This window comes from Xenopus tropicalis, chromosome 9 (assembly GCF_000004195.4).
Source record: "Xenopus tropicalis strain Nigerian chromosome 9, UCB_Xtro_10.0, whole genome shotgun sequence".
Taxonomy (NCBI): domain Eukaryota; kingdom Metazoa; phylum Chordata; class Amphibia; order Anura; family Pipidae; genus Xenopus; species Xenopus tropicalis.
This window is the reverse complement of record NC_030685.2, coordinates 84,275,915-84,298,333: the sequence shown is the minus strand read 5'-3', so window position 1 is coordinate 84,298,333 and position 22,419 is coordinate 84,275,915. Positions and strand designations below refer to the sequence as shown.

Genomic DNA, 22,419 nt, shown 5'->3' with positions numbered 1-22,419 from the left:
CCCTTATTGGGGGCAGAACAGCCCTATTGGGTTTATTTAATGGTTAAATGATTCCCTTTTCTCTGTAATAATAAAACAGTACCTGTACTTGATCCCAACTAAGATATAATTACCCCTTATTGGGGCAGAACAGCCCTTTTGGGTTTATTTAATGGTTAAATGATTCCCTTTTCTCTGTAATAATAAAACAGTACCTGTACTTGATCCCAACTAAGATATAATTACCCCTTATTGGGGGCAGAACAGCCCTATTGGGTTTATTTCATGGTTAAATGATTCCCTTTTCTCTGTAATAATAAAACAGTACCTGTACTTGATCCCAACTAAGATATAATTACCCCTTATTGGGGGCAGAACAGCCCTATTGGGTTTATCATTTAACCATTAAATAAACCCAATAGGGCTGTTCTGCCCCCAATAAGGGGTAATGGAGTCTATGGGAGATGGCCTTTCTGTAATTCGGAACTTTCTGGATAATGGGTTTCCGGATAAGGGGTCCGATACCTGTAATAAAAAGTACACAGAAATTCAATGAAAATAATAAATAAGGGGGTATTATCCCTTTAAGAGCATCTCAACTAATGTTACACCAGTGTGAACATCTGCCTGTTTATTCACTCAAAAACCTGCCAATTACAAGTGAAGGGAAGGAGGCAAGCGCGCCGAGCATGTAAAGCTAGCCAGGCAGCCGTTCAAGGGGCTGTCATACTTCTACATAAATTGCTGCCTTCCTACAGTCGTGTAAAGGCAATCTGGAGCCTTGCCACATGGTTGCAACGAGGGAGACGGGTGGGAAATTTGGGCTGCGCAACAAATACACAGAGACATTCATAATTATACAGCGTATGATACGGAACTGTCTGTACATGTTTATATATATCTGCTAGAAAGAAATTGCAGGGGTTACAATTTCCTTCTCCCAGTTATCCCCCTGTTACGTTATCGAGCAGAACAGGCCATAAACATCTATGGTATTCAAAGGGATATAAGTGCACATTTCTGTTATTTAATACTTCCATTGTTTAGAGCCATATAGAGTAATATACAGAATCTTTTATGTAACACCTATATTTTATAAAATGTCTTTAATACATTTAAAAGACTTCTAGTGTCCCTTTTAAAGGGACACTGTCATGACGTTACATAGCAAATAATTCCCTCTGCCATTTAACATTTTATTCTTGAACCAACAAATGTATTTGTAGCTGTAATATTGGTGTGTAGGCGCCATCTCAGTGCCTTGTGCCTGAGTCTGAGCTTTCAGCCAGCGCTACACATTAGAACTGCTTTCAGCTAACCTATTGTTTCTCCTACTCCCATGTAACTGGAGGAGTCCCAAGCCGGACTTGGATTTCTTACTATTGAGTGCTATTCTGATACCTACTGGGAGCTGCTATCTTGCTCCCTTCCCATTGTTCTGCTGATCGGCTGCTGGGGGTGAGGGGGGGATATCACTCCAACTTGCAGCACAGCAGTAAAGTGTGCCTGAGTCTGAGCTTTCAGAAGGAGCCAGCGCTACACATTAGAACTGCTTTCAGCTAACCTACTGTTTCTCCTACTCCCATGTAACTGGAGGAGTCCCAAGCCGGACTTGGATTTCTTACTATTGAGTGCTATTCTGATACCTACTGGGAGCTGCTATCTTGCTCCCTTCCCATTGTTCTGCTGATCGGCTGCTGGGGGTGAGGGGGGGGGATATCACTCCAACTTGCAGCACAGCAGTAAAGTGTGCCTGAGTCTGAGCTTTCAGAAGGAGCCAGCGCTACACATTAGAACTGCTTTCAGCTAACCTACTGTTTCTCCTACTCCCATGTAACTGGAGGAGTCCCAAGCCGGACTTGGATTTCTTACTATTGAGTGCTATTCTGATACCTACTGGGAGCTGCTATCTTGCTCCCTTCCCATTGTTCTGCTGATTGGCTGCTGGGGGTGAGGGGGGGGGGGGATATCACTCCAACTTGCAGCGCAGCAGTAAAGTGTGCCTGAGTCTGAGCTTTCAGAAGGAGCCAGCGCTACACATTAGAACTGCTTTCAGCTAACCTACTGTTTCTCCTACTCCCATGTAACTGGAGGAGTCCCAAGCCGGACTTGGATTTCTTACTATTGAGTGCTATTCTGATACCTACTGGGAGCTGCTATCTTGCTCCCTTCCCATTGTTCTGCTGATTGGCTGCTGGGGGTGAGGGGGGGGGATATCACTCCAACTTGCAGCGCAGCAGTAAAGTGTGCCTGAGTCTGAGCTTTCAGCCAGCGCTACACATTAGAACTGCTTTCAGCTAACCTATTGTTTCTCCTACTCCCATGTAACTGGAGGAGTCCCAAGCCGGACTTGGATTTCTTACTATTGAGTGCTATTCTGATACCTACTGGGAGCTGCTATCTTGCTCCCTTCCCATTGTTCTGATGATCGGCTGCTGGGGGGGAGGGGGGATATCACTCCAACTTGCAGCGCAGCAGTAAAGTGTGAGTGAAGTTTATCAGCGCACAGGTCACATGGCAGTGGCACCCTGGTAAATAAAGAATATGGCTAGCCCCATGTGACATTTCAAACAAAATCTGTTTGTGTTTTTGAAAAATAGATTTCAATGATGGCTGTGACTTAAACGGTCAATTCCAACTGTTAGAAAATATGTCCACCTACTTTTGGCCATATTGTGTATGAATCCAACTCCTGTAACATGCTGTTTGTAATAATATCTCAAGCAGGGCTATAAGACAAAATGAGCAATTCTGTGCCGTTGCTTAGCACTACTAAATATTATACACGATTGGCACAAATTCAGGATAATGTTTTTAAATGCTCTTTTCACTTCACTACAAAGAAAAACGACAAAACCCAACCTTTGGCCGACTTGGCCTTATCCAATAGGCTATTCTGTTAAAATTCAGATCTCAAAGTTGTTGGTAGTCGCAAACAGCTCAGAAATTTCTTCATGTGCAAAGAGTCTCGCGTCCCGACGTGAATATTTGGATCCCATTGCCAATTCAAATGATGCAGCCATGTCAAATTAGAAGTGAGCAAAAGCAACGGAGAGAGGAGGAAAAAAAAAAGGCAGAACCTTGAAAAGTCCTGACCGAGACCCGTCTTTCTGTGTCAAAACTGATCGCTCTGCTAGAGGCCTGTTATCACCTTGTAACAACCAACCGTCAGATCAAAATAAATTCCCTCTAAACAAGGCACATAAAAAGGTGTGTTGCATACCAAAGTGGGTCATCGGAAAGCCTTCAAGCCTAGGAAGGGAGGGAAAAGCTGCATAAATCAATCCCCTTCGCTAGAGAAGAGAAATGACCTTCAAATATTTACATCAAAGACACTTAGCGCTTGACAAAGTCTTGTCTTTGCAGAAGAGGAGGATGCTGGGAGTGGAAATAACTGTTGGGCCGTAACAATGGGGTATTTTACACGGCCCTGAAGATGTCCGCTGCCCCCTGCCTGGGTTTTAACCCCCATTACTTGAGCTATTATGCTTTGCCAAATGAGGAGCCCATCTCCTCTACCTAAAAAAATAGTCGAGCTGGAGAGAAGGACGGGTCGGAGGATTTGCATATGACATTTCCAGAAACTATGAAAATCTCTCTTTTTCTCCCCAGTAATCAAACTAACCTGCTCCTTTGTGACGGTGACATATGGTCTGGCCGCCCACCACTCATTCCCATGACGTAAATGATCTCGAGATGAATTTTTTCTATTATTATTTCTCTCTCTTAAGCTTAGTAAGAAAATGATCTTACCTCTCCAATTCCTAAATAAAAAATAATAACAATAATAGATCTTAAGTTGAGGCTCTTATTATATTAATAATTTCTAACCCCCAAAAATATCATGTCGGTGGGAAGGAGGGTTTGATTTGCATCCGGCAAACCCCCCCGTGATTCCTGTTAATCCTCAGAAGGAATTTTCTCAGCCTTAACGTATGAGTGGGAAGCTGCAATATTATACAAGACGTTCTCCCAGTGCAGTAATGCAATTGTATGGCTGATACTACGGAAATACAGAGAGGGAATATTCCATTAACCTGTACTGTGTGTATACAAACATAGGGAGAGGGAATGCTGACGATCCATATGCACAATTAAGGCTTCCCTGTATCTGCCGTTCTGATTACAGCTCATTGCATGTTGCACAACAATGGAGATTATTTTAATTTCCTAAGGAACAGCTGACTTGTTAATAACCACTTGCTCTCCCCTTCACCAACTGCATCATAACCAGCATGAATAATTTATGTCTCATTATGTAAATACTCTCTAATATGTGATATCTCTCCCCATGGTGTCCGGATCAGGCCTCAAGGGTTTTAACAAGCAAGGACTTTGAAATGTCTCTCCCAGGATGGAGGTAAGTCATTAGTGAGTTGGTAATTCTGAGTGTCTCTCTAAAGGCCCGAGGCCCGGCACCGTGGCACTAACTGAGATTCCAGAGCAGAATGAGTGGAGAACACAGGAGCTAAAGATGGAAACAAAAGGTGTGTTACCTTAGGAACTGCATTGCAGTCCTACACGGTATCTACAGTCACGTATGATCCGTGGCTCATAGGAAGTGCACACACACGGGTCAAGGAGGAACATTTCCTAATGACTACACACTTCCTTTGTGCAGGAACGGTTTAATGGGTTAATAAAGCTGAAATAATCCATGTCTATGGCCAGAGCTGATATTGCAGCGTTTGGCTGCCTGATGGAAGTCACCTAGATTGAGTTCAATAATCTGCTATATTACAAGAGACTCAAGTGTGGGTTAGCGGAAATGCTCCATTGTAAGTGCCGTAGCAATCATTTCTCCAGTGACACTAGCCCGTTGCTAGGGCAATATCTGGTTCCTTACTATATAAGGCACAGCTGTAGATTGGTCCAAAGTTCTAGACTGCATTAGGGTCAGATCATATGCATCCAATCAGCCAGAGCCGCCCTGGTACAGCAGCAATGTGGTTTAGCAGGTACCATGTACCCCAACCCATCTTTAGAGGTTACTGATCCCCAAGACAAGGTAGGGTCTAACCTTTAAATAAACTATTGGATCAGGAGCCATTTCAATGCATTAGGAGAGCTCAGTGTTTCAGGCCCTGTAAAGAAACTTGACGATTGAGTTTTGGGCAACTCAACCTATTTTAATGAATCATGGATCCTAAACTGCCCCTTTTCAACCCAAGTCAAACCCGGCGAGAGGCTGAGAAGAGACTTTCCTACCTGCAACCAACCCTCTATTGTGACGTCCAATAGAGGCACAAACACTTTCCCTCCAGGGATGCCAGACAGAGAATAAAGTTGCACCACTCACAGGTAATGGGACCACGTGCGCATTACTAGCACCTTTATAAACTCGAAAACTTTTTAGGGATTCGGTTTGAAATTTGGCAGCATGCAGCCAGACTGAATCCGAATCCTTGAAGTCATGTGACTTTAAAGGGGTTGTTCACCTTTGGGATAACTTTTAATTATCATGCTATTCTGAGGAAATCTGCAATTGGTCTTCATTTTTTAATACCGGTAGTTTTTTCATTGTTTAACTTTATGTTCGGCAGCTCTCCAGTTTGGAATTTCAGCAGTTTTCTGGTTGCTAAGGTCCAATTTACCTTAGTAACCAGGGAGTGGTTTGTGAGAGTGACTGATATATGAATGGTAGAGGGGCTGAATAGAAAGATAAATAATAAAAAGTAACAATAACAATAAAAGTGGAGCCTCACAGAGCAATAGTGTTTTGGCTGCCGGCGTCAGTTGACCCCCATTTGAAAGCTGCAAAGAGTTGGAAGAAAAAGGGGAAATAATGAAAAAACTATAAAAGATAAAAAATGAAGACCAATTGAAGAATTGCTTAGAATTTGCCATTCTATAACATATTAAAAGCTAACAAAGGTAAACCACAAGGAAGGAGAAAATAAGAAAGTTCCATACGTGAGTGAAGAGAACATCGTCCTTCAGCTCCTCCAGACCTTCATTTGGAGTCCACGTTTTGGCAAAGTTCAGGAAATTCCATTTCTCCTCCTTATCTTCGTCGGCTTGTATTTTTTCCTTCTTCCCATTGAGGGTGCTGCCTGTAACATTGGCCTTTGGCAAAAAAAAAAAAAAAAAAACTTAATTAACTTGCGTATTAAGACAAACGCCTTGTAGAGACTGACCCCCAATGAATTAAAAAACTGAAGGTAAGTCCCACTGCCCCCAACGAACTCACTGACTTATTAATAATTAATTTTAACTTTTTATATGAACTGCTTATTATTGAGTCACATCAGCCCTTTATATGGGGATCTATTTACTGAATTATATCAGTGTTGTTACTTTAAGAAAAACTTACGTAACTTCTATATCCAGCAATGACAGCGCTGAGCAGGGGCAGGTAGGTGGGAAGGGGTTAAACTTAGGGCAAACTCCACTGACCCCCTATAAACTGAATGACATCAGCTGTTTATATTGCACACACAAGGGGCGTGGCCAAAATGTTTGTACTGTGCGCTTGTGATAGTGGCCCTGGACTTACAAGCTGTCATGGTATCATGGGCAGAACTTGCCCAGTCCATTCCCACATATTTAACTGAAAAAGACGAGAAAAGTATACCTCCTGACTGCTTGCTCTGAATTACTGGAAAAACGCAAAACGTTGCCCCTTTAGGGATGCAATGATAGTTTCAACAGCCAATGACAAACCATTTTGTATCTCTTGTCTTGCGTAGGAGCCAATAGTGAGAGTACATTCTTACAAAACAGGTACTGGCTCTTTTTAAACCATACAGGTCCTTCCATACAATAAGGTATGACGGATACATTGATGACTGCTTCTGTGGCAGCTATTAGCTGGGGGGCTGCATTTCCATCCCTCTTGGGTTGCAAATCTGGGAAACAATGTGACCCCTGCAGCTGTCAGATTCAAGCAGGCAGCCAAAAGGCTCTTATATAACAGCATTAGCTCCTTGAGTGCCCCCCTATTCTATTCAGGGGCTAAAACTGCAGCCCCCTAAGGCAGCAATGGAGTGGGGCAGGTATACAGAGAGTTAGCGAATAATAACGCTGTACCACACCGCAACCTGCTTGCTGACAGCTGCAGGGGGCATCTCATGTCCTTGATAGCAGCTGTTTGAACCCCCAAGGGGACGCGCCCGCAGCCCCACGCTAATCGCTGCCACCGCTTCACAATGAAGCAGAACAGCATTATTTTTATAGGGATCACCATATCCCTTTAACCTACTGGCGAATGGTGGAAACTGCGAGACAGCTATAACTACAGATGCACGGGTTATCCATTATTAACTCAAAAACCACATAAAAATAAGAGATATTTCCCTCTCTGCCACTTTGCGGGATGGAAAAATGTGCCTGACGAATCACCCGATTCTTTTTTTTCCTTTTCCCATTTTATCGGGAACAAGTTAATATATTGCTGAGTGGCACAAGCGTTACATAACAAGCTGTGCGAAAATCTCCAATTCCTCCGTGATCAGTCATGACACCTGCTGCAGCTGTTGGGAAGACACTGAGCAATTTGTCTGCGCCATTGTCTTGCTCTCCTTGCGAGTGGCCCCCCATTCCACTGTCTCTCCGCTCGGCTGAATGACAGAGCCACCAAATTAATTGAAACAGTGAGTGGAGCAGGAGTGGGTGTAGCTGCAAGGGTAGAGGAGATATCAGGGAGAGATGACATCTTGGGTCTGACTCACACTGATTCACAGCCTTTATTAAAACAGAGCTTTATTTTTTTTATTATTTTCCCCCCCTGTATTTTATTTTAATCCATTTAAAGGGACTTGACGATGGGAAGATAATTGCATTTTATGTGATGTGATCGGTTCACCTTGAATCAGACAATAATTTTACAAGACAATCTCGAAGGTGTGCGTGGGGGCACGGTTTAATAAAGGGATGTTTACTTTTGCTTTCTCTGCAATAATTGCGTGTATCAGTCAGGTTTGGGGCTATCTCGTTCTTGTATTTGAACAGGTTGTCTGGGTGCAGACTCGGAAACAGATCTCTGACCTGTAATCAGTGGTTGTAATCTAGTGTCATTAGCAAATGGCCAATCCTGATCTGTCTATTCAACAATCCAAAGGGGAGCAAATGATACAGGTCTCACACGTCATTAGTTTGTATTGGTATGCTACAGGGAATTATTGCTCAGGGGAGGGGTTAGGCATTAGAATAGGAAGTACAGGAGGGAGAGATGGTGCCTATAGTAGCAGTGGGGGGATAATAGCCTCTGGGAAGGGACTGGGGCTGTGGGATAGTAGGTATAGTAGGGAGAGATGGTGCCTATAGTATCAGTGGGGGGATAATAGCCTTTGGGAAGGGACTGGGGCTGTGGGATAGCAGGTATAGTAGGGAGAGATGGTGCCTATAGTAGCAGTGGGGGGATAATAGCCTCTGGGAAAGGACTGGGGCTGTGGCTGTGGGATAGCAGGTATAGTAGGGAGAGATGGTGCCTATAGTAGCAGTGGGGGGATAATAGCCTCTGGGAAGGGACTGTGGCTGTGGCTGTGGGATAGCAGGTATAGTAGGGAGAGATGGTGCCTATAGTAGCAGTGGGGGATAATAGCCTCTGGGAAGGGACTGGGCTGTGGGATAGCAGGTATAGTAGGGAGAGATGGTGCCTATAGTAGCAGTGGGGGGATAATAGCCTCTGGGAAGGGACTGGGGCTGTGGGATAGCAGGTATAGTAGGGAGAGATGGTGCCTATAGTAGCAGTGGGGGGATAATAGCCTCTGGGAAGGGACTGGGGCTGTGGGATAGCAGGTATAGTAGGGAGAGATGGTGCCTATAGTAGCAGTGGGGGATAATAGCCTCTGGGAAGGGACTGGGGCTGTGGGATAGCAGGTATAGTAGGGAGAGATGGTGGCCTATAGTAGCAGTGGGGGGATAATAGCCTCCGGGAAGGGACTGGGGCTGTGGGATAGCAGGTATAGTAGGGAGAGATGGTGCCTATAGTAGCAGTGGGGGGATAATAGCCTCTGGGAAGGGACTGGGGCTGTGGGATAGCAGGTATAGTAGGGAGAGATGGTGCCTATAGTAGCAGTGGGGGATAATAGCCTCTGGGAAGGGACTGGGGCTGTGGGATAGCAGGTATAGTAGGGAGAGATGGTGCCTATAGTAGCAGTGGGGGGATAATAGCCTCCGGGAAGGGACTGGGGCTGTGGGATAGCAGGTATAGTAGGGAGAGATGGTGCCTATAGTAGCAGTGGGGGGATAATAGCCTCTGGGAAGGGACTGGGGCTGTGGGATAGCAGGTATAGTAGGGAGAGATGGTGCCTATAGTAGCAGTGGGGGGATAATAGCCTCTGGGAAGGGACTGGGGCTGTGGGATAGCAGGTATAGTAGGGAGAGATGGTGCCTATAGTAGCAGTGGGGGGATAATATTCTCTGGGAAGGGACTGGGGCTGTGGGATAGCAGGTATAGTAGGGAGAGATGGTGCCTATAGTAGCAGTGGGGGGATAATATTCTCTGGGAAGGGACTGGGGCTGTGGGATAGCAGGTATAGTAGGGAGAGATGGTGCCTATAGTAGCAGTGGGGGGATAATAGCCTCCGGGAAGGGACTGGGGCTGTGGGATAGCAGGTATAGTAGGGAGAGATGGTGCCTATAGTAGCAGTGGGGGGATAATAGCCTCTGGGAAGGGACTGGGGCTGAAGGATAGCAGGTATAGTAGGGAGAGATGGTGCCTATAGTAGCAGTGGGGGGATAATAGCCTCTGGGAAGGGACTGGGGCTGTGGGATAGCAGGTATAGTAGGGAGAGATGGTGCCTATAGTAGCAGTGGGGGGATAATAGCCTCTGGGAAGGGACTGGGGCTGTGGGATAGCAGGTATAGTAGGGAGAGATGGTGCCTATAGTAGCAGTGCGGGGATAATAGCGTCTGGGAAAGCATTGCACAGTAAGTATAATGGAGCAAAATTGGAAAAGAAATAGTTTCAGTGTTGAAGTACAACCTATGACCCCCCAACAGCCAGAAGCGTGTCTGAAGGAAAAAGGGGATTCCAGGATTAATAATACAACAACAATAATTTGAATTAACATGTGTTAACATGTGTTTTTTAGCCTAGCTAAAAAAACAATATACTGTACCTTTCTATTCAGCATGCCCCACATAAGAGTGTCCATGGTTCCTCTGGCTATTAAATAGTGGATGTGCACAGAGCTGCACTGCCCAATCCGATGGGCTCGGTCCTCTGCTTGCTTTATATGCCCGGGATCCCAGTAAAGCTCAGCAAACACAACGTGAGTGGCCGCTGTGAATGTCAGCCCCTAAATAAAGGAAATGTAACAGATCTGACTTGGGCAAACATTATTTAATTGGCATGTTGTGAAATAAAATTACCCATCCACACAGAGTGCAAGCTCCTTAACGTCAGGGCAAAATGATCCATGCCATTATTGTTTTATGCAATAGAGCAATTGCTCTATGGCTAAGGATGTGCGCCTTGGGCCTGCATTTAGGATTTTTTAATACAGAGTTTACAGTTAACCCCTACCTGGCCTGCTGCTTGGATGCTGAGAATAGCCACACGGGTTTCGGGGTCATTTTGGAACTGGTGAACTAGATGGATTCTTTCCGAGGAGGGGACGCTGCCGTCTATTCGAATGTAACGGGCCTGAAGAGAATCACCAGAAAGTTGAAGGACCCAAGTCCTACTTTTACAAAGGATATTGCAACTTAGAAAGTTAGCAGAGGACTTTTTGTATGTATATATGTGCTGCACTCAACTCCCAGCAAAGAGCTGAAAGCAACTGGAGGATGCTGGGAGCTCAATTCAACTACATATCTCCAGGCAAAGGGCAAAGGAAAAGTTAAACTGAACACACAACACGTTATAAAGCAGTTTGAGAACTGTCACTGCTAGGACCAGGTACCATTTTAGAATCCTTGAGCCTTTAAAAGTCTCTAACTGTTAAATGGCATCTATGAGCTTTACAATCCTATCCAGAACAATTGACAGATGGCAAAACCTTTCTAAATTCATTTGACGTGGAGAATAATCCAGGCCTTTTATCCAGCCTCTCCTTGGAAGGCCTGGTGGAATCTCGCCCCCTGTGCCTGCCTTCATTAGCACTTCTGTGGCTGTGCATGTTGTAGACAGCCTGCCGGAGCTGCGCCGACAGATCACTTGCTTTACCTTGCTCTCTATGGCAGCCTCGGTGCATGCCTGAAGCATGGAGAGGTGGTGGGCAAAGACGAGGAATTTCAGCTTATCGTTTTCCAGCATCATCTTGATGTAGTCTTTCACTGCGCCGGCCTGAAAAAAAAAAGGACTGCTGAATTACAGTTTTTGTCTGGAGTTCAGACTGTGGTATAGATATACATGACCTAGTTTAATGTGCTCCATTATCAGAATTTTAGGCCAACAGTTTACCTACAGGCGGAGGTATTAAGCTGTGCAGCATCAGTGCCCAGGCTGTGCCCAACTAAATACACCACCCTGGCATCCTCTCTTTGAATAAGAGCTCACTGTTCTGCTTTAATATCCTCTGTTTAACATAACAATCATTTGCCAATGCTACAATGGATTATATACCCATGACCATACTGAATATGAAGGAAATCCGTGTCCTAGAGCTTTGTATGCATGATTCGGGGGGAGAGGGCAGATTTATAGTTGAACTAAGGCTTAACAAAGAGGGAAGCTAGAAATGCTGCACATTATGTATGGGGGTTCTGTACCAGCCCTAGTTGCCCCCAGCAGCTCCCCATCTTCCTTTATATTGATTTCCAGCACAAACTCCGGGCTGCTGGCACTTACCAGACCCGCTCAGAATAGAAGGTAAATATGTCATATAAAAGTCCCAATACAATGCTAATTAATGATTAATTTAGATTTATATTACAGGGCAGCTAAGAAATCAGTGTGTTGTGCATCACAATATAATAATCAGCCCTGTAGCATCTGCTTCTATGACGCCCACGCTGCTTCCCCCTAAGCTTAGCTTCTCAGCAGCATCCCAGAGCCCACTGAGCATGTGCAGTGCCACTGGCACACAAGAATGGCTTAACAAGATTCAATATTGAGAACTGCTGGGGGCCTGGATTATGGCTGTTATAGTGCTGCTGTACCTCCAAAATGGTATAGTAAGTTAAAAACATAAGCACCAGCATTACTACTCATATTCATTAATAGATTTTAGTTTTGCTTTAAAAATACAGGACTTTTTTTCATTTTATAAAAAAACTGCTTGTCACTGTGGGTTACCAGATTCATTGCTGCTCTCATTCCCTTATCTAAGCAGTTACCTGGACAACTCAAATGCCGGGTACTGGCGGCCATACACGTTCAGATTTTAGTCTTCTTCTGACAAACGTTCGTATATCGGTCGCATGTTTAAATGCATCAATCGAAACGACCGATATTGGAGGATAAAGCCCTAACGATAACAAATGGGAGGAGGTTCTGAACATGAAATAGTTGGCAGAGACCAATCGTATGTAAGTGACTCCCATTGTAGGCCCCCCAAGGATATCGGCAGATACACCACACATGCACAGATTTTAGCGTTATCCATCCGAAACTGATACATTGGCCTGTATTTCAATTCGGAACTGCATGTATGTGACTTCCACTATGGAACACTGGCTTGGGAAGTTGCAAATGTAATGTATTTCCATTGCCGCTGATTCTTATGCAGTGATAATGTTAAACCCCCCCCCCCCCCCCCCCCCCCCCCCAGCACTCCCATTAACATTCATGTTAACCCTTCAGCAAAGCAGAAAATCAAAGCTGCCGGCAAAGGAGTGAGATTTTAAATTTTCAAGACCTATTCAAACGGATAATAAAAATAATAACACTTTTTACAAAGCACTGGATGATGAGCAACTGACTAGTAAATCTGCTAGCCGCAACTCCTGACACAATGATAGGGCAGAGAAACACAGTGTTGTTGCATTGTATCTGGCATAGGAAGTGATATTCTATAAAAGCTTGCATCTGGTTTTAATTTTAGATCTCCTCTGGGTTTTTTAATTATTAAAATGTTGTTTAGATGATTAGTTTAGGATTTAAATGGTTATCTGGTTACTAGGGCTTGCTCCCCTAGTAACCAGACCAGAATGACAGATGAATAGCAGTGGGCCTCAATAAACAAGAGAATAAAAAATAAGATTTAGAATAAACAAAGCATCTATCTGTCTGTCTGTCTATCTATCTACCTACTGTATCTATCTATCTATTTAATATACATGCAAAGGATCTGTTATCTTCATGTAATTTGGATTGCCATACCTTAAGGGTGTAAAACCTTAAATATTAAATAAACCCAATAGGGCTGTTCTGCCCCCAATAAGGGGTAATTATATCTTAGTTGGGATCAAGTACAGGTACTGTTTTATTATTACAGAGAAAAGGGAATCATTTAACCATTAAATAAACCCAATAGGGCTGTTCTGCCCCAATAAGGGGTAATTATATCTTAGTTGGGATCAAGTACAGGTACTGTTTTATTATTACAGAGAAAAGGGAATCATTTACCGTATTTTTCGCCATATAAGACTCTCCGGAATATAAGACGCACCCAATTTTAAAGGAGAAAAATCTAGAAAAAAAAGATTCTGAACTATATAATATACTAATTATCAAGTACTTGCCATCCTGCTGTGTGCTTTGCATGACTAGAGGTGCGCGCACCAATGTCACCAGTGTCAGTGCGTGCCGATTGGCACTGCAAGGGGAAGAGGACGCATGGATATGGACGTCCACGGGGGGGGGGGGGGGGGTAATATCCCCCCAAATATTACGAAAGTGCCCCCATACATAGTGCCCCAATTGCCCCATAGACAGTAGCCCCCACACACAGTGCCCCCAATAGAAAGTGCCCCCATACACAGTGCCCTAGTTGCCCCCATAAACAGTGCCCGCAATTGCCCCATAGACAGTAGCCCACACACACAGGGCCCCAATATAAAGTGCCCCCATATACAGTGCCTCAATTGCCCCCATAAACAGTGCCCCCAATTGCCCCACAGACAATAGCCCCTGCACACAGTGCCCCCAACAGAAAGTGCCCCAATTGCCCCCATAAACAGTAGCCCCCAATTGCCCCCATATAAAGTACCCGTGGCCGACCATCGCCGGAGGCTCCTCTCTTATGCCGCTGCAACAGGCTCTTCTATAAGGTTGCGCCTCGTTGCTGACGTGTGACGTCATACGCACGGGCGCAACCTTATAAAAAGGCCTGACGCCGCCGCATAAGAGAGGAGCCTCCGGCGATGACTTGGCGGTGGGTGAGTATTCGCCGTATAAGATGCACAGGCTTTTCCCCCCCAGTTTGGGGGAAGAAAAAGTGCGTCTTATACGGCGAAAAATACGGTAACCATTAAATAAACCCAATAGGGCTGTTCTGCCCCAATAAGGGGTAATTATATCTTAGTTGGGATCAAGTACAGGTACTGTTTTATTATTACAGAGAAAAGGGAATCATTTAACCATTAAATAAACCCAATAGGGCTGTTCTGCCCCAATAAGGGGTAATTATATCTTAGTTGGGATCAAGTACAGGTACTGTTTTATTATTACAGAGAAAAGGGAATCATTTAACCATGAAATAAACCCAATAGGGCTGTTGTGCCCCAATAAGGGGTAATTATATCTTAGTTGGGATCAAGTACAGGTACTGTTTTATTATTACAGAGAAAAGGGAATCATTTAACCATGAAATAAACCCAATAGGGCTGTTCTGCCCCCAATAAGGGGTAATTATATCTTAGTTGGGATCAAGTACAGGTACTGTTTTATTATTACAGAGAAAAGGGAATCATTTAACCATTAAATAAACCCAATAGGGCTGTTCTGCCCCCAATAAGGGGTAATTATATCTTAGTTGGGATCAAGTACAGGTACTGTTTTATTATTACAGAGAAAAGGGAATCATTTTTAAAAATTAAAATGATTTGCTTAAAATGGCTGGGGTGTCGCCTTCCTGTAAGGGTGAAGACACACAGAGCTACTTAGTAGCAGCTACTTGTCACGGCTACCAAATGCCAGAAAATCCCCTGCCATAGACAATCATGAGAATTGCCTCTGCTAAAACACACGTACAGACAATTATCAGTAAATGATCAGCATTGTCTGTTTTAGTAGCCATGACAAGTAGCTGCTACTAGTAGCTCTGTGCGTCTTCACCCTAATCCTGGAAAATGGGTTTCCAGATAAAAGATCTCATAGCTGTAGTTCTGCACAGCAGGGCGCCTATGCTATACATGGTGGTTTGATGAGCAGTTGATACAATTGCTGCTTTTTTTTTCTTTTTTTTAAATGTTATCATATGTTTCATTATTATCTTTTTGCACATTTTTTATATATAAATCAAGCCCAGTGATTAGTTTAAAAGTAATGGCAAAAGGAGCCATTGGAATAGGGTTGATTTTAACCCCTGCCCTTTCTGCCGTTAATCTAAGGGTTGCATTGTGCTGCCTTGGAAATCCTATAATGCAGTAAAAAAGTGGTGTATAATAAACCCTCAGCAAACACTTGTAGAGGAACATCAGGCCCCAAGGGAACCTGCATAGACACAAAGTATACAATCTAGAACTTTTATTCTCAGATTACAAGTGCCCAACCCATACACTGGAATACGGGCTTACCAAAAATAAATAAATGTCTCCCAGTATGGGAGTTTCTGCACAGTTTGTTAACAAAACAGAGTGTCCCTTCCGTCAGATGCACATGAGATCAGATTTAACTCTTCATTAGAGCAAAAAAAAAAAAAAAAAAAAAAAAAAAATGATGCCAATTAAAAAAATCCTAAAACAGAGCCTTGTTCTATGTGAGTTGTGCATTGCCTAGCAACAAGCGGCTTACATAGCGGTTGGGGTGAATGGCAGCAAAAAGGTTAATAAGGGGAGGTCTATACTCCTACATCTGATTTAACAGGATTCCCATCACAAATAAATCCATTCTCTGTAGATATAGGCAAAGAGGGGGGGGGGCGCTGTTTGGGCCTAGAAATGCTGCCAGTCTCTGTGAGCCCCATGAATACAGAGGTGAGTATATTCAGTGGCACTGTATTCATAAGGGGCAGTAACATAGTTGTCCCCCCGCACCCGACCCCCTAACATGTCTTTCAGACAGTGGACACAGACCTGCAACGGAACCCTGTACTGCCCTATGGCAGGCAGACATTAAAAGTCTGCCTTGTACCCTCCAACCCTGCACTCAGACACTGGTTTTTGTTCTACAGAGCAAGGAAACAAGTGCTTTAAAAATGAGCACTAAGGGACATGCTTTTGTGCTCTGATCAGTAAATGATCGTTAGTGTGTAAATAAAATAGATTGTAAGCTCCTCTGAGGCAGTAAATGACGTATTCCACGTGCTGTGGAACCTGTTGCCACTAGTGATGAGAAAATGTTTTCACCAGGCATGGATGAAAATTCGGTGGGGAAAAATTTGCAGCGCATAAAAAAAAAAAGATTTGTATGACGAATGCGTTTTGTGAATTTTTTGGGACAGATTCGCTCATTACTACTGTAGTTGCCACTATATAACAATAATAATATAAAGGTTGAAAGGTGGCCATACATGCTAAGATCCGCTTACTTGGTGAGGTTGCCAAGCGAGCGGATCTTAGCATATCTCCCAATATCCTACCTACGGGCGGGCGATATTGGACTAATTCAGTCGTTTGGACCTGGGGCCAAATGATCGAATTAGAACTGCAAGTATAGGCGCCCGTCAGTTCGGGGACCGCAACAACGAGCCAATGCGGTCCCTGATCCGATAACAAATCAAACCTGGTCGATTGAGATCTGGTCATATGTCGGTCGGGCAGGCCCATCATTAGTGCCCATACACGGGCAGCTAAGCTGCCGATTTGGTCTAAGGGACTGATATTGTCAGGTAGAATTGACCCGTGTATGGCCACCTTTAGAAGGCCATACACAGACAGATTTCAGCTGCTTCTTCAGCCCCTTCAGACAAAGTTGAAAGCTTATCTGCCCTTGCATGGGGTCCACATTTGGCCTTGCCCCGATGTGGTGTAAATATCCAAATATCAATCAGGCAGGTTTATAAATCCCATCGGAATAAAGAAACAGCATATATTGTAGAACTCTCGCCCTGCACTAGATTTAGCTTTACCTCTAGTAACAAAAAGACTACGGGGGTAGGTGGTTTGTCTGGCACCAAAGGAGTTAACCAGTGGGGTATGAGAATCCCCATGACAAAGACGTAGGAAGGAATAAATGCTTTAATAAAATATTTAGTATGTGCGCTTATGAACGTGAGCGCCTCAGATCTGTAACAATTCATCTGGTGTCCTCTCCATAACTGTTACGGCAATTTATGGCTGTTCCTTCACTCTAATGATAATTTTCGCCCGGCGATAACAATGTGTCACTTATAAATAATAGAAATATGGGAAATTGGGCTTTTCATTAATTATTCACGAAGTAAAGTCTATAAAATGAGTGTCTGAAACAATCAGATAACGGCTTAAGGAGAATTTTATGTGAACAGGGGAATAATGGGGGGGGATCATCTCGGATTCAGGCTCCCTAAACTGTGCTGTAATTATTCCTGGGGTTGTAAATACTTTAAAGGGCCACTATACCTTCATTTAGTCATTTAAGCTTTGTTTGGCTCTAAGGGATATGGGAAACGCAGCGGTTACCATTACTGAAGTGGGGTTCTAGGTTCAATTCCAAGCAGGGAACGGTCTGCAAGGAGTGGGTTCCCTCCGGGTACCCCGGGTTTCCCCCCACACTGCAAATACACAAAGGCAGGTTAATTGGCCAACAATAAAATTCACCATAGTGTACGATGGGGACAGTAGATTGTAGGTTCCAGGGACTGATGGGAATGATGTATAATCTCTGAGGTCTGTTAAACACTGCCAGCTATGCTTATGCCGTATAATAATAGTAATAATAATAATAATAATAATTATAGAGAGAATGTCTAAAAGCCTTCTTTTACAGGCAAAGTCACATCAGGGAAAGAGATTTAGAAAGCGTGGGCAATGTTAAAACTTTCAGTACAATATCACCGCATTTACATCCTATACATCAAGCAATGTGTCTGTAAGTACCCACGAAGCAACACTTCTCTTAATGACAAGGTTTTTAAACTGAGATCAATGTGCTAAAGACTTTCTTCTCCTCCACTCCTTGAGTACTAGACTCCCCGCCCCATCCCTGTAAACTGCCATCAGGATGTTCTAATCCCACCCACTGCTTGAGTAATAGACTCCCCGCCCCATCCCTGTAAACTGCCATCAGGATGTTCTAATCCCACCCACTGCTTGAGTAATAGACCCCCGGCCCCATCCCTGTAAACTGCCATCAGGATGTTCTAATCCCACCCACTCCTTGCATAATAGACTCCCCACCTCATCCCTGTAAACTGCCATCAGGATGTTCTAATCCCACCCACTCCTTGCATAATAGACATCCCGCCCCATCTCTGTAAACTGCCACCAGGATGTTCTAATCCCACCCACTGCTTAAGTACTAGACTCCCCGCCCCATCCCTGTAAACTGCCATCAGGATGTTCTAATCCCACCCACTGCTTAAGTACTAGACTCCCCGCCCCATCCCTGTAAACTGCCATCAGGATGTTCTAATCCCACCCACTGCTTAAGTACTAGACTCCCTGCCCCATCCCTGTAAACTGCCATCAGGATGTTCTAGTCCCACCCACTCCTTGCATAATAGACTCCCTGCCCCATTCCTGTAAACTGCCATCAGGATGTTCTAATCCCGCCCACTCCTTGCATAATAAAAACCCCTCCACCCAATCCTGTAAACTGTTATCAGGATGTTCTAATCCCACCCACTGCTTAAGTACTAGACTCCCCGCCCCATCCCTGTAACCCGCCATCCATCGGGATGTTCTTATCCAACCACTGCTTGAGTATTAGATTACCCACCGAATTGCAAACTTCACCTTCAAATTAAAGTATGTATAAGAATGAGCAATTCTTAACTTTTCAATTGGTCTTCATTTTCTATTTTCAACAGGTTTTGAATGATTTGCCTCCTTCTTCCAACTTTCCAGCGTTTTAAATGGGGGTCTCTGACCCCAGAAGTCAAAACCCTTTTGCTCTGTGAGGCTATTTTATTGCTATATTACTTATCTTTCTATTAAGGCCTCTCATGTTCATATTCCAATGTCACAGTGCTGCCTGGTTGTTAGGGTTATTTGGACCATAGCAACCAGATAGCTGCTAAAATTCCAAACTGGAGAGCTGCTGAAGAAAAAAATGTAATAATTCAAAAACCACGCATAATATAAAATAAAGATCAATTGCAAATTGTCTCAGAATATCGCTCTTTACAGCATGCTAAAAGTTTATTTACCTTTTAAGTCACAAAATAAAAAGCTGCCCAATGTGTTTCTACCCTGATGTTAGATCATTTTATTCCCCTAATAAAGACCCTAATTGGGGCAGCTTCAATGGCTATTTTGGAACGTAATACTAGGGATGCACCGAATCCACTTTTTTCGGATTCAGCCGAACCCCCAAATCCTTTGTGAGAGATTCGGCCGAATACCCAACCCAAATCCTAATCTGCGTATTCAAGTTAGGCTACGGAAGGTTTGTGTTAACATGACAAAAAGTCACATGATTTAAAGAATTTGGATTCGGTTGGACCAAGAGCGTGGATTTGGCTGAAAGGCCGAATCCGGAACTGAACCCTGGATTTGGTGCATTCCTACTTAATACACTTTATTTTCCCATGACATTTTGAAGCAATGGGAAATCTAAACTATATGTTATGGCTTTTTATTAAAACTACTGGGGCTCCGAGCCCTCGTCGCTCTGGGGCCCCCGCAGCCGTCGCAGACTCACTTGTCCTATTGTCACAGTGATAATTCAAAGAGACCCTACTTGGACGGCCTCTTCCCACTTCCGATGGATTTGTACAAAGACGACAAGGGAATAATGAAGAGTAAAGGAATGTCAGTGGATATATATAGATATATAGACCCATTTCCCGCGTATTATGCACAAGCGGCGGCCTCACAATAAACAGGTTGCCGATAATCCCCGAATTCCAGCGCGGCCTCGATCAATTACCGCCTTGTGTTGCGCAGCACTAACTATTTTAATAGTAAAGGTGATCGTTATGAATGATTTGTCTCCGGGTAATGGGGGGGGGGGGGCGGCTGCTCCCCGCGGTGCCGGTACCCTGACATCTTCTCATACAGATACATTGTTGCCTACTAACGTACAACATGCCTTTATTAGAAGGAGCACAGTTTCCATGGCAACCGTGAGTCATAAACCTTTGGTGGGTGTTGGGGTCTTTTTGCCTCAAGAAACAGCATCTGGCTTGGCGGAAAGCTGTTGTTTTGAAGGAAATTTATAACGGGGGGGGGGAACTGCGCGAAACGTATGCAAAAAAAAAAAACTAAAAAACAAGGATTTTAGTTCTCCAACAGTCTTTAGACGCGGCTTTAACCCTTTGGGCGCTGGACGTGTCATCCAACTGCTTTGGGGTGACCCTCGGGCACAATGACAGCGACGTTAAAGGGTTAATGTCACAATAACGTCGAAGAACCGGAGGTGGCAGAGATATAATGATATCATGCAGGGGAGAGAGATAAAATAAGAACCTGATATTTTCACTTAATTAAATCCCTGGATTTCTGTCCAAAATACCCATTAAACCCCGCCCCCCTTCTACTCATTAGCAACGTACGGAACCTTCTAGATCATAAAAATAAAGTAGTCGAGATTTTAAAAAAAATGAATCACTTGGGGGAATTAATATGTGGGAAATTGCATAGGAGATTAGTAGTAAAGTGTATTTCTAGCACCAACGTGTTCTGCAGGCAGATATGCCAATAAAGATGCCCCCTATGGGCCGCCCAATATGTACGGGGTTCTAAACATCCCTTTTCAATAAGGGGGTACGGGTACTGCAATCAGAGGCCCCAAGGCAGTGGGGAGCCCCAAGAGACATAAAATTCTCATTCTGAGGGTCAGGCCTTGTGAGGAGTGGGAGGGGTTTAGGTTTGTGGGCGAGGCTTTGGAAAATAGGGCGCAACCGCTCTATAAAAAAATTATCAAGGCCTTTAAAGTTGTCCCAGCAGATCCCCATCTTGTGCTATGGGCAGCTGTTGTGAAGCTAAGCTTAGGGGTCAATTCAACTTTCTGATTCTGATGAAGACTACACTGATTTCTAAGCTGCCATGTAATTGGAATCTAGAGTATTGATTGGCTTATATACATTACATTGTAGGTTGATCCCCAAGCTCAGGTAAGTGACCACAGCCCTAAGCAAGTGCTATGAATCGGCAAAAAATGAGGGGGAGCTACTGGGGTATTTTCCACCTATGGGCTGCCCAATACGTAGGAGAGTTTTAAATGAGGGCTGCAATTGGGGGGTACAAGGGGTACTGCAGTCAGGGGCCCCAAGGCAGTGCAGCCTCAAGAGACATAAAATTGTCATTCTGAGGGTCAGGCCTGGTGAGAAGTGGGAGGGGTTTAGGTTTGTGGTTGAGGCTTTGGAAAATAGGGCGAGACCACCCTATAAATGTAATGATCAAGGCCTTTAAAGTTGTCCCAGCAGATTCCCATCTAGCAACTCAAGCCATTCTGATGAAGACTGCACTGATTTCTAAGCTGCCATGTAACTGAAATCTAGATTATTGTTTTATATGCATTGCATTGTGGGTTGATCCCCAAGCTCAGGTAGGTGACGGCAGCCCTAAGCAAGAACTACTGCTAAAAGTGGTGCAGCTGCTTCTGTTGCTATAGAACCCCCAAAATATATTTACCCGACTTCTTTATTAAGCTTTAGTGGGGTCTTCTAACTTAGGAGTATTCAACATAGTGGCCCTATTTTCAATATCTATAGGTTAAAGGGCAACTCCATAAAAAATGGCTTTCTCTGCATAATGAGAATGTAATTCTAAGCAACATCCCAATATCCATTCCATCTTCATTCTCACTGGGTTTGAAGTTATTTATACAATGGAATTGCTAACGAAAGCAGTATCTGTTTATCCCTGTGCATTCCCTGGTTATTGAAACAATGTAGGGAAAGTTCTATGTCAGATCTGTATACTAGTGGGTTCCTGATACTTTGTTTCAGGAGGCAGAACTAGGAGTTCAGAGGATGTGAACAGCTAAATTTATTTAATTTCATTTTAATGTATTTGTAGCTATAATATTGGTGTGTAGGCGCCATCTCAGTGCATTGTGCCTGAGTCTGAGCTTTCAGCCAGCGCTACACATTAGAACTGCTTTCAGCTAACCTATTGTTTCTCCTACTCCCATGTAACTGGAGGAGTCCCAAGCCGGACTTGGATTTCTTACTATTGAGTGCTATTCTGATACCTACTGGGAGCTGCTATCTTGCTCCCTTCCCATTGTTCTGCTGATCGCCTGCTGGGGGTGAGGTGGGGGGATATCACTCAAACTTGCAGCGCAGCAGTAAAGTGTGCCTGAGCTTTCAGAAGGAGCCAGTGCTACACATTAGAACTGCTTTCAGCTAACCTATTGTTTCT

General features: G+C 44.0%; 1 protein-coding gene across 2 annotated transcripts in view; it reads right to left on the bottom strand.

Annotated features, from left to right (window-relative positions):
* Positions 1-22,419, bottom strand: part of zranb3 (zinc finger RAN-binding domain containing 3) — a 158,324-nt gene that overhangs the window by 36,108 nt on the left and 99,797 nt on the right. For both annotated transcript variants that reach the window (XM_031892934.1, XM_031892935.1), the window contains 4 exons: positions 11,093-11,212; positions 10,451-10,570; positions 10,044-10,223; positions 5,893-6,045 (listed from right to left, as the gene is read on the bottom strand). In XM_031892934.1, the coding sequence (XP_031748794.1) occupies positions 5,893-6,045; positions 10,044-10,223; positions 10,451-10,570; positions 11,093-11,212 (573 nt within the window). The remainder of the gene's footprint in view (positions 1-5,892; positions 6,046-10,043; positions 10,224-10,450; positions 10,571-11,092; positions 11,213-22,419) is intronic.